Source organism: Hyperoodon ampullatus, assembly GCF_949752795.1.
Source record: "Hyperoodon ampullatus genome assembly, chromosome: 19".
Classification (NCBI taxonomy): domain Eukaryota; kingdom Metazoa; phylum Chordata; class Mammalia; order Artiodactyla; family Ziphiidae; genus Hyperoodon; species Hyperoodon ampullatus.
In genome coordinates, this window is record NC_136932.1 from 43,344,479 (window position 1) to 43,356,510 (window position 12,032).

General features: G+C 56.0%; 1 protein-coding gene across 2 annotated transcripts in view; it reads left to right on the top strand.

Annotated features, from left to right (window-relative positions):
* Nucleotides 1-1,975: 1,975 nt before the first annotated feature.
* Nucleotides 1,976-12,032, top strand: part of SLC43A2 (solute carrier family 43 member 2) — a gene marked incomplete at its 3' end in the record, with an annotated part of 36,761 nt that continues 26,704 nt past the window's right edge. Inside the window, exons 1-3 of one of the 2 annotated variants that reach the window (XM_079725453.1) lie at nt 1,976-2,090; nt 2,980-3,187; nt 11,662-11,869. In XM_079725453.1, coding sequence (XP_079581579.1) covers nt 3,028-3,187; nt 11,662-11,869 — 368 coding nt within the window. In that variant the 5' untranslated portion in view covers nt 1,976-2,090; nt 2,980-3,027. Of the gene's footprint in view, nt 2,091-2,665; nt 2,700-2,979; nt 3,188-11,661; nt 11,870-12,032 lie in introns of those variants that run through there. The other variant, XM_079725454.1, reaches the window with a different exon arrangement.

Sequence of the window (12,032 nt, forward strand, 5' to 3'; positions counted from 1 at the left end):
GGAGGAGGTGCTGTTCCAGAAGGGACTACGTTTGAGGGTCAGAGGTGAAAGAACAGCACCTGCAGGAACTACAAGCAATTCCATGTGACTGGAACATCTTAAGTCAGCCAGGATGGGGGAGGAGCCTGTGTAGGTCAGGTTGGAGAACTTGAACTTTATCCTGCAGGACAAATGGTAAAGAGTTTCTGAAGCATTTAAGCAGAGGTCAGATTTACATAGCTCACTGGGATGGAGTACGGTGGAGAGATGGATTTGAGCGGCTGAGATTGGAACCTGGATGAATAGCAGTTGCAGTCATGGACATACATGGGCAAATTAGATAAGCACTTAGGAGATATGGATTGTCTGGGTGGGGTCGGGGTGGGAGGGAGAGGGAGAATAACAGCAGGTACCGAGCAAGTATTTGTTCAAAAGATGGTTCACGGTATCTGACTTCAGTAGGTAGTGATGCTATTATCTGAAAAAGGATGGGAGGAACAGTTTTGGGGGGTGGGGGTGGAGAAAGTGAACTATTTCAGAGATGTGTTTGAAACAGTTTAGAAATGTGTATGGAACAACTGCCTGGAGACAGCCCTCAGGCAGGTGGCTCTAGGAGGGAGGGAGGGAAAGATTGAAGTTAGTCAAGAGACAGTTACAACCCTGTGAGCGGGTGAGATTAACGGGATAGGTAACCAGCCAGGATCCCCCAAGCCCACAATGTCAAGCGTGGTCTGAGCAAGGTTGCCAACGGTGGGTTCACGGCGGCAGGGGGCGCACTCGGACTCAGGGACGTGGAGCAGGAGGCTGCTGGGTCTCCCACAGCCCTGGGATGACAGGCCAGCTCCCAGAGCGTGCCAGAGAGACCAAGCTGAATCTGCGGGAGACTGAGGGCCCTGTGAGGTTGTTGGCCTAGTGCCTTCGATGGGGGAGATCCTCCAAATGGAGCTGAACCTCCAGAGCCTAGGTTCCATCTCCCTGCCCTGGCAGTTCCTCGGGGCATGTCCAAGTCGCTGATCAGAGCAGGAGCCTGGAGCCCTCCCGACCCCGCGCACTTTCCGGGAGATCTGACTTGTGCTTTGCAGTTTGGCGCTGCCCACCGCGTCAACCTGCAGGGAGAGCCCTAACCTGAAGGAGATGTCAGGGAATGGGGAGTAAGGGGGTGGAGGTGGTGCCGGGCAGTGGGAATGGGGTGGTCAACTCCAGCAGGGAGCACCAAGATGACCGGTCTGGGTAAAGGTCCCCGAGGGGACCAAGGAGAGAGGGAACGGGGTGGGGTCGGGGGGTCAGAGTCTGGATGCGGCACCCGAGGAAACAACGTTCTAGGAGGCAGACAAGCCCCAAACTCCCACTTGGGGATCCCCGAGGGACACCTTCCAGGGACCGGGCAGATGGCACCCAGAAATGGGGTCGGTGAATCAGGAGAGCAGGGAAGAGGCACACCATGCCTGGATAGAGAGGTCCGGGGATCGAGAATGCGCAGACAGCGCCTGGATGAGGGTTACTAGGGGCAGGAGAGCGAGGATTCAGGGCACAAAGCCCAAGATAGACAGGATGGCAGCGTTGCGTGGGGAGGCAATGGAAGAGGCGGGAGTGGGACGACCCATGCGGCGCCAGAGCATCGGGCGTGGTGCCCAAGGCACAGGAGAAGCTGGGGACGACGAAGCGGGCCGGAGGAGAGCGGAGTGCGGGAGCTAGGCTAGGTGCGCGAGGCGGACCGGAGTGCAGCTAGGGCAAGTCCGAGGGAGCCGGAACGCCGAGCAGGGGACCCAATCCAGAGACAGGGCTTCGGGGCAAGGCTCTGGAGAGGCAATGGGGCAATGCCTCTGGGGGTTCCCGGCCCGGCTGTGACTCCAGTTTAAAGCACCAGACCAAAAACACCGCCCAACGCAGGTCCCGGCACCCCCCCCAACTCCCTTGTTTGTCTCCTAGTCCGGCCGGAACCGGCTTCTGCTCGCCGCGGGGCGGGCGGGTGGCTGCTGATTGGATAAAGCCTGTTTCCAGCCCCCACTCAGCCAATCAGCGTGTGGCAGTGTTTTCATCTTGGGGTCGGAATAAAAGGGCTGGAATAAAAGGGGGGCAGAAAAGGCGCCGGCCGGGCCCGATACACACCAGTAAGAACCGGGTGAGCTGGATCCGGGGGACCTGGGCCCCGGGCTTGGGTGCTGGGGGGCAGAAAGCGCACGAGTAAGGGCGTAGGTTGAAGATGTGTGCATAGGAAAGGAGAGAGACTGAATGGATGAGGACCCGCCAGGAAAGAGTTGACGAATCGAGGAGGGAGCTGGGGGATGGAGGGACGGGGGTCCACTTCCATGGAAACGAGCTAATTGCCGAGGAAACGGCGCCGGATGGGGGTCGCGCGAGAGACTCGCGCCGCCGGTTTGAACCGGCTTCTCCTCTCCCATGCGGGGCTCGCGTGGCCGCAGCGCCTAGCGACCTAGACAGCGGCCAATGGCGCGGCAGTTCCTGTGCCGTCAGGCCAATGAGCGGGCCGTGGGCGGGCCGTTCTGGAACTCCGTGCGCTGATCTTGTGGTTCAGGGAGCCCAGTCGGGGAGAGGGTCCCCAGTGCCGGCGGGCGGGCGCCAGTGAGGGCCCCAGGGAGTGGCAGCCCTCAGGTATGCACCTGCCCAGGTATCCGGACCTCACGCTGCCTCCCTTGCCAACCCCCAGGCTGTGTCAATCCTTCTGGGAGCCAGGACTAAGTCCACGTCCCTGAGCAGGCGTTAGTCCCTTCTTGTTTCCATGCCTCAGTTTCCCTCCGAGTGAGCCGAGGGAGAAGTCTCCCTGTCTGGCCGGGACGGCTTTCCCGGAGCTTCGGGCAGGCGGACGAGCCAGCGGCGGAGAGGGTGGCCCAGGGCACGGGCAGGGCTGGGGCTTCCTTGCTGCGCGCACTTGCCTCCCGGGCCGCAGAGGGGTGACAAGCTCCGCGCGCTGCGGCAGCGGCCCGGGTTGGCCGACCCGGCTGCATAGTGCCGGGCGCTGACGCCGAGGTCTGTGCGCAGGCGGCTGCAGAGCCGGAGCCGGGCCGCCGCGCCTCGCCTCGCCTCGCCATGGCGCCCACCCTGGCCACTGCCCATCGGCGCCGCTGGTGGATGGCCTGCACGGCCGTGCTGGAAAACCTCCTCTTCTCGGCAGTCCTCCTGGGCTGGGGCTCGCTGCTCATCATGCTCAAGTCGGAGGGTTTTTACTCCTACCTGTGTACTGAGCCAGGTGAGCCGGGTGTTCGGACTCGGGTTGGTTCCTGGAGTGGGGGCTTTGGGAGAGGGGGGATGGCGGTGTAGACCCAGAGAGCAAGACCACCTCACTGCGCAGCACCTCCTAGTTAGCAAAAGGCCCATTTGATCCTCACCCAGTTCACACACACCCACAGTGTGTGCTGGGTACACATCACTGTCCCTGTTTTGTGGCTGAAGAAACTGAGTCTCAGATCTTCTGACTTGTCTGAGGCCGCACAGCTGTAGACTGTAATAGATCCAGAACCCCTAAGTCCAGGGTGTCCTTACCACCACCTGGGAACATGACTGGACTCTTCTCATCCCAGTGCCTGGCACATCACTTGCTTTGCAGTAAACATGTTGCTCTCTGACTGTAAGAAAGAGGAACTCCTGACTCAGTAGCTGGGGTGCAGCAAGAGAGAGGAAGTGGCTTGGCCTCCAGCCGGTGGAAGGTTCATCTAGAATCTAGATGTTTTTCTGTCAGGCCATCATGGAGTCTCTAAAGGGCTTTTCGGATACAATTTCTTGTCTGTTTTTGCTGCTTTATGATTTTCTAAAGGACATTTCCTCCCACAGGCTGTGAGAACATCTCAGTGGCCTTCTACCCCCATGGCTGGGGGGGGTGGGGGAGGAGAGAGGTAAGGAGGATATTTATGGAAAGGACACTAGGTCTGTCCTCTCTGCTACACTGTAATTGGTGTTGCTGAATGAAAGCCGAGGATGCTTGTCTACAAGAAATCTAACCCCCACCCCTATGTTCACACCCGATGACCTTGTGAAAGGATCCTGATTGCTGAAGGTCAGTGGGGTTCAGCCAATCAGTGGGACCCAAGTGCCTCTCACCCATTACCCTGCTACCCACCTTCCTAGGCAACCTTGATAGGAAATGTTTTCCTCTGCTCTCTGTCCCCAGCAGTGACTACCTAAGGGTTGAACTCAGTAATGTCTCTCCCCAGTACTTTTGTCAGCAGCCCCTGCCCAAGTTCCTTTGGATGGAGATAGCCCAAGTCTGACTCCCTGAATCACACCACTGGCATGCCTTTTTTAAAAATTTTTTTAAATTAATTTGTTATTTATTTTTGGCTGCATTGGGTCTTCATTGCTGCGTGCGGCTTTCTCTAGTTGCGGCGTGCGGGGGCTACTCTTCCTTGTGGTGCGGGCTTCTCATTGCAGTGGCTTCTCATTGTGGAGCACGGGCTCTAGGCACGTGGGCTTCAGTAGTTGTGGCATGCGGGCTCAGTAGTTGTGGCTCACAGGCTCTAGAGCGCAGGCTCAGTAGTTGTGGCGCAAGGGCTTAGTTGCTCCGCGGCATGCAGGATCTTCCCGGACCAGGGCTCAAACCCGTGTCCCCTGCATTGGCAGGTGGATTCTTAACCAGTGAGCCGCTAGGGAAGCCCAGCATGCCTTTTTTTTTTTTTTTTTTTTAGAGTTTTAACTTTGAGGGAAGAGAAAGCTTTAGACCAGCTCATGCTGCCTGTCAGCCCGTGTAGAACCCTCCCTGGTTTCCTACTCTGATCTTCCTAGAGATTCCTGAGCATTCCAAGTCACTAGGGAAGCTTCAGCTGGGAGAGGTTAAGGACAGGAGAAAGGGAGGGGATGCTGAGCCTGCCTGAGGGCAGAGAGTATATCACTTATAACCTTTAGCCTTTAGCCACTCAGAAATATTTCCTAATAACCTTAGGGTTCTTGGCAGACCTTTCCCCACATCAGCAAGAAATCTGGGGAGATGGGAGAGTCACTCAGACCTTGTTCCTTAAACAAGCTTTCTGCTTTGCCCGAGAGATGTTAGGAGATTAATGACTCTGGAAGGGAACAGATTGGAGTGTTAGGCGCCTCCTCTCCCTCCCTCTCTCCTCTCCTTGTAGATCATGACCCTTCCTGCTTGCCTCTGATGGATTCTTTCAGGCTGCACAGAGGGGTTAAAAAACAGAAAAAAGCATCATCCCCAGATGAAGCTTTTAGCATCTCATCCAGACTGGAGGACTATTGTAGTCAATTTTTTTTTTGACCTCCTGTGGTGTCAGAAGGTCAGATTCTAGGGTTTTTCCCCCCACATTGTCCACTGATTTAATTTATTTTATGGTCTTGGCGGCGCTGGGGCTGGTCACTTCATTCCTGCCTCAGCCTTGGCTTCTTCCTTCGTTGAAGTGGGAGGAGTCCCAGAGATTGTGCCGACGCAGTGCTGAGTTGGTGTTTAAGCCCTTGCCAGGCTTGCCTGGTCCCTCCTGTAAACCAAAGCGAAGGTGAAGGGTCAGGATTGTGGGTTGAACATCAACTTCTTATCCCGTGCCTTTGTTCCTGCCTCTGATTTTGGATTTTCTGACTATTTGGCAAACCCGCTGACCCAGCATCCGTGGCGGGCAGGCCTGCTGATTCCACACAGCTTATCTCTCTGGCCTCCTTGCTCCTTGTTTCTTGGAGTCTGAGTAACCTGTTGCCTTTTGGGGCCAGGAGTCCCTGTGTCTTGCCTGGCTGGGTGTGCCCGGAGGATTTAGGATCAAGATTTCTGCTTAGGCCTAATATTTTCATGCTTGGGGGACAGCTGAATTGCAGAGAAGCAGTTAGGCCATTTATTACCTTTATTGAATTAAGCTTGTGAAAAGCTGACCAGTCTACAGCTGACTGAAATGCAAATTTGTCAGCTTTTTGTTGCTTTTAGGACTGATGCTTTGGTTTGTTCTCGAAAGAAAATTTGCCTGAACCTGTTGAAAGGTTCTCAGAACTTTCTTGGGACTCCAGCCAGAATCCGGCCACAGACACGGTGTCGGGTTCCAGCATGTCGAGGTGGGAGAAAGAAAGAAAGAGCTGGGTTTTCCATTTCCCCTCAGCTCTTTATCCCTGTCTCCCGGACAGTCAGGATGGATGGCTGGGGCTGGGGACCTGGGGCTGGCACTTGGCTTTGCCTCCCCACTCCCCGCTGGAATGGACAGGAGACCGACTGGGTTCCCAGCCCCGGCTTTTCCAGAACTGTGTCCTTTTGGCCGCCGGATGGCCGCTGTCACCACCCACACCCAAACTCTTTCTTCATTTCCTCTGTCAACCAGTGGCCCACTTTGACAGGGTCAGCTCAGGGGGCTGGTGCTACCTGTGGATGTTTAATCTCCTCTTTCATCTGACCTCTTTCATCTGACCATTTTCTGAGGGGCTCTTCTGGGCGCAGAGCAATCCGGGCCCTTAGGGAGTCTGTAGTCTGCCAGCATCTAAGAGTCATCACACATAGGCCTACATGGTTCCAAGTGGTGGTCCGACCCCAGCAGAGAGCAGGGTGCCGGGGTGAGAGCCACTGCGGGGATCTGGTTCAACTTGGCTGGGGGGGGCACTCTGTGATATTTAGGCAGAAGCGTGGAGGGCCACAGGGGTGACTCAGGAAAGGAGCGGGCAGTGAGCCTCCGGGGTAAGCTGTGTGTTGAAAGAGAGGAGAGAAAGGACAGGCGGGCAGGAGATTACTGGAGATCTGGGAAGGGGCCAGGGCCCGCAGGCCCCTGGGGAGACTGGAGTTTATTCTCAAGGCAGGAAGAAGCTCCTGAGGCAGAAGAGCTGGTCAGATTCACCTGTGAGCCTCTCATGAATTGTTGAGGGCTTGCCACACGCCGGGTGCTGGGTGGGGTGGGGGTCCTGAAGGTGGGAGACGTGGCTTCTGCCCGAGGAAGCCACGGTCCAGCCCAGCCATGGACCCCAAGGCAGACCCCAGTTCTGTGCTCTTGACCACCGCAGTTACTCTGCTTGTGGTGGCCGGGGGGGTGGCACCCCTCACTGAAACAAAGCAGGAAGCTGGCCCCTGGGACCCTGAGAGAGCAGGGCCAGGCCTGGTCCCCACCAGGCCGGACCGAGGCTGCAGATGTGGACAGGAGATGGTCCGTGCCACTTGATGGCCCTCCCTTTATATGGTCTCCTCCCACCCTCAAAGGCCACTGGTGGTAGCTTTTGAAAACCCATCGTTTCACATTGTGTGTGTGTGTGTGTGTGTGTGTGTGTGTGTGTGTGTGTGTGTGGCCACGCCGTGTGGCATATGCGGGATCTTAGTTCCCTGACCGGGGATCGAACCCATGCCCCCTGCAGTGGACGCTCAGGGAGTCTTAACCACTGGAACACCAAGGAAGTCCTTTCACTTTTTTGCTGCGAATAGGACTGTTTTCACTCCCCCCAGTTTATTTTGGATTTTTTTTTTTTTAACTCGGTACTTGGGGATCGAGGTTGGGGCCTCCAGCCTCGGGAAGTGTCACAAAGGAGCTGGTGCCCTTGGCCCTCCCCACCCACCCTGCCTGCCTCCTTCCCATGACCTAATTTCCCTCCTCCACATCTGCTGGCCTTACCTGGCTTCTTGGTGTCCCATTAAGGTCCTGTCCAGCTTGGTTGGCTTTCAGGGACCTCATGGGAGCATCTTGGGGGCAGTCCCATTCTCACTAGGTGACATTAAGGGCCACCTGGCATTGCCCTGACACCAATAGCCTTGTGTGTCTTTATTCTCTCAACATTTTCTCTCTGAAATGCCTCTAACCCAGGTGATACAGCGTCAGCACAGCCTGAAGGTTAAAAGCAGGAGCTTTGAGGTCCGACCACCTGGATTCCAGTCCAACTTCCCCATATACTGTCTATGAGACCTCGGGGAAGCAACTTATCTGCTCTGACACTCCTGGTATCTGGATGTGGAATATGGGGTGAGGGTGGGATGGCGCTAGGTGACACAGGAACCACTAGCGCGGAGCACAGTGGCCAGCGCACGCCAGCACTCTGCGATCACAACGCGGGGGCTGGGCCCTGGCCTACCCGGCATGGTCCTCTGACTGTGTCCTGCCTCGGTTTGCTGTGTCTGAGGCTGACCTCTTACCTACATACCCCCTGCCAGACTGAGATGCTGCTTCCTGTTGCCGGATAGACTAAGGATTTGAGAGAGACAGGAGATCCTGGGGCAGAGACCATAGCAGGGGGTCCAGAGGCCTGCACTCTGGGGGTTGGGGGCGCAGCTCGGGTTTGCAGAGGCCTCCAACCCGGTGCCCCTTCCTCCCTTGAGCATCATACGGTCAGCTGTTCTGGTTTGTTTCCCTGGGGTCAGGGGAGCCCCCTCCTTGATCCAGGGAGGTTAGGGGAGCCTCAGGGGGACCACAGCACCCTCTTTTCTCCCCTGCTTTCTCTGTAAGGATTTCGTGTGTGAGTTCTGTGAGTGGGGCCGAACAGGGCAGGCATTGTTCTCTTCCCTGCCCCGGGTCTCCTCCTAAGCAGCCTTACGCCTGTTCTCTGCACACTCTGGACATGCCAGTTCCTTGCCTGTCTTCTTGGTTCACCTTCCCTGGCTGGGCTGGGCCGGGCCGGGCCGGAACGGGCCACTCTGGCCGCATCTGTAATAAGTCGGTGCAGGTGAGGCACAGAGCAGCCTGGACCGGGGTGAGGGCTGAGGTCTAGGCTGGGAGCAAAGGGGCACCCCAGGGGCTTGACACTTCCTGGGTGCTTATCTGTTTAGGTCTCTCTGGCCCACAGTGGCCCAGGTGGGAGCAGAGTGACAGAAGCAGCCTGGGTGTGACTGTGTTTGGGCATCTGCTGGATCTGTGATAATTCGTGTGGGCTGTTTACTGCCCACAAAGCTTCGGGCTCACAGAAGGTTTAGTTCCCTCTGGGGCGAGGGGCTCTCACGCTGCTCCCTGGGCCGATGAGAGGCCACGCGGGCGCCTCCACCCCCAGCTTATTTGTTGCTGGACATCACTGCCCGGAGCTAGGAGGGCAGAGGGCCAGGTGGCCCCGTTGGCAGGGATTTATGAGAAGGCTGGTGACCAGAAGTGTAAGGTCCCTGCTCCTGTTGTAGTGGCTCTAGGATGAAAGATGGGAGGGACAGATTCCCTTCCCTCCACTCTGACGTCTCTCCCCCTGAGCCCCCCTGTCTAGTTACAGGGTGACCAGATCTCTAAACAATTCAAGATGTTTTCGTCCCCATCTTCACTTAGAGCAAATCAGAGAGTCTGCCTTGCATATGTATGTTGCCTTGGGATTTCATCTCCTCTCTGTCTCGGGGGAATACGGTGGTCGTGTTTTTAGGTCCAGCTGTGGTCGGGGGAATACGGTCGTGGATTTAGGTCCAGCCGTGGCTCCTCTCTGGGGAAGCTAGGGGCAGAGCAGCCTGTGCCTTTACGCAGAGCCCGTGCTGCCTCGCTTCCTCTGCTGCCCATCCAACCATGGCTCCCTGCTTGTAGCAGCAGATCCCACAGCACTCCCAGCCCGGAGTGATTTCGTGTCCTCTAGCGCTCTCACAAGCCAGCGATCCCAGACCTGGGGGTGCCCCCTTCCCCCCCGTCCACTCTGTCGCACCTCTGTTGGTTTGCTTGCACCTGCACACCAACCTGGAGGTGGCCATTGCTTTGCGGACACCCTGTCCTCGCGCTTTACATTCCAGTTCCTGTTGCTGCCGGCAGAGCTGACACCCGAAACCAGTGCCAACCTGTGAAGCAGCCCTGCTTTTCCAGAAGTGGCCTCGCTGTGGACAAGCAGCTCAGGCCTGCTGGCTAAGGCAGTGTGTGTGACAGTTCTGAGCTGGATCCTAATGGGCTCAGATGACCTTGTTTGTCATGTGTTTTGGCTGCCAGCATGGTGGGGCATCTTTTGGAAAGCTGAGAGAAAGTGGTGGGGGGCGCTGAGAATCTGGCTTGTTAGGTTTTGTGTCTTTGGCTTCAGGAGGTTAACATTGGGGCTATAATCTCCTTCAATCCCCTCTGTCTTCAAGTTGGTTCCATGTGTCCTGTTTCATTTCTTCTCTCTTGATCCTTTTGGCCAATGTGATCTGATGCCACTGTTTTCATTCACTCAGTAAACAACTACTGTGTACCAGGAACAAGGGGAGGTGCTGGGGACACAGGTGACTAGAATACAGTCCCTGTCCTTCAGGGCCCCCAGCCCAGTGGGAGACTAGACATGAATTCACGCTGTGGATGAATGGTCAGTTACGAAACTCTGCTCCCAGTTAGTGTGTCCAGCTCTGCTGCCAGCCATTACCCCCATTCCGAGCCAACGAGAAGAGTAGTAATAGTAGTAATAACAACTTTCAGCTATTGTTTATTGAGCACTTTCTATGCCTATGTGAGCTCTAGAATGTTATCTGGATTTCTCTTTTATCTTCCTCAAAACTCTAGAAAGGTAGATGATTTTTTTATATTATGCCCATTTTACAGATAAAGAAACTGAGGTAGAGATGAAATCACTTCTCCAAGGTTATACAAATAGGAAGTGGAGGAACCAAAATTGGAACCCAGAGGCCAGGTCCCGGCACCCCACCCTCAACGTGCCCCCTGCAGGGCCTGTTGCGTCAGAGGCTGGCATATAGCATGATTCACCCAAGGTACATCTTTTCCCGTAACCTTGGGTCACCCCCAAGAGAGACCCGGGCAGTCCTTGCACACCTCAGATTTATAACCCTGGCGCCAGAGAGCCGCATTCAGGAGGCACGCAGTTATCTGAAGAGAGGTATTTCCTTGAGTCTCCCAGCGTGACCTCACCTCTAATCAGAGGCTGTTCCTCTCTCTGTGGGATTAGTCAGCATCTCTTAACTAGCAGTCCCCAAGACGAGAGGGTTCCTCCGCCATGTGGCGGCCTATCCTCTACCCTCCCACCGTCCGCTGCTGCAGCACTTTTTCCTCCGTCTTTTCATTGTCTTGGTGCCAGGTGGACTTTGGAGGGTATCATTAAGGACTGGGATTACAGCACAGGCGTGGCCACAGGGGACAGTGACATCATGACCCCAGCGAGAAAAAGAAGCAAGGTGCACTTCAACAAGTGAAAGCAAATTACTTGGGACTTTTCTTTTTTTTAACAAAACAAAAACCCTTCCCAAGGGATTCCATGACACAGTATATGTGGTGGTTGATGCTGTGAGAACATCGGGGAGGACTTAGCACAGGGGCTGTGTGTTTGAGAAATCTGCCGAACTGGGCAGTAAAGGAGGCCCACTCACCCTTCCCCTTGGTTGACCAAGGGCAGCGCAGTGAGACCAGCAGCTTGTCCTTCCCAGGTGGTCTAGGGTTGGCCTCCTGTATACTGGCTGCAGACTGTTTCCATGGACAGAGCTGCAGAGAAGGTTCTAGCCAGCCTTGGGTCCCACTCACAGCCCGGGCGGGGTCCCGAGGCCTACTCTTCTAGGTGTCGGTTACTCTAGAATGGGAATCCCAACCTGGGGCTCGTGGGTGCTGCAGGGGATGCCTGAAGGCCCTGAAACTGTGGACAAGACTTTGTGCATTTTCTAAAGAGCAGGAGCAGAGCTTTCTTTATTGGATTCTTGAAAGCATCTGTGACCCCCACACAGAAGTTAAGAATCTCTGCGTTATCGCTCCAGGAAGCTTGGGCCAGATAGACATCCCAGCCTGCTGGGGGGGTAGCCAGATTCAGCCCTGGCATTCCCAGTGGGCTGACTCTGGGTGGGCACCTGCCCCTCTGATCTTTGGAGATCGCTGCCACGACCCTGTGGTCAGGTTTCCCTCCCTCTACACACAGAGAATGTCACCAATGGCACAGTGGGGGGCACAGCAGAGCCGGAGCACGAAGAGGTGAGCCGAATGAATGGCTGGCTCAGCTGCAAGGCCCAGGATGAGATGCTAAACTTGGCCTTCACCGTGGGCTCCTTCCTGCTCAGTGCCATCACCCTGCCTCTGGGCATCGTCATGGACAAGTACGGCCCAAGGAAGCTCAGGCTGCTGGGCAGGTCAGTTCTAGGGGTGGGGGTGGGCAGGTGGGACCCCTGGGCTGAGATTCCCCACTGTGGGTAATCCTGGTACCTGCTCTCCGGTGCGCTGTGGAGCTCCCTAAATGCCTGCCCAGGATGGGCTTCCTACCCCATGTGCAACCAAATCAATAGCTGCTTTGCA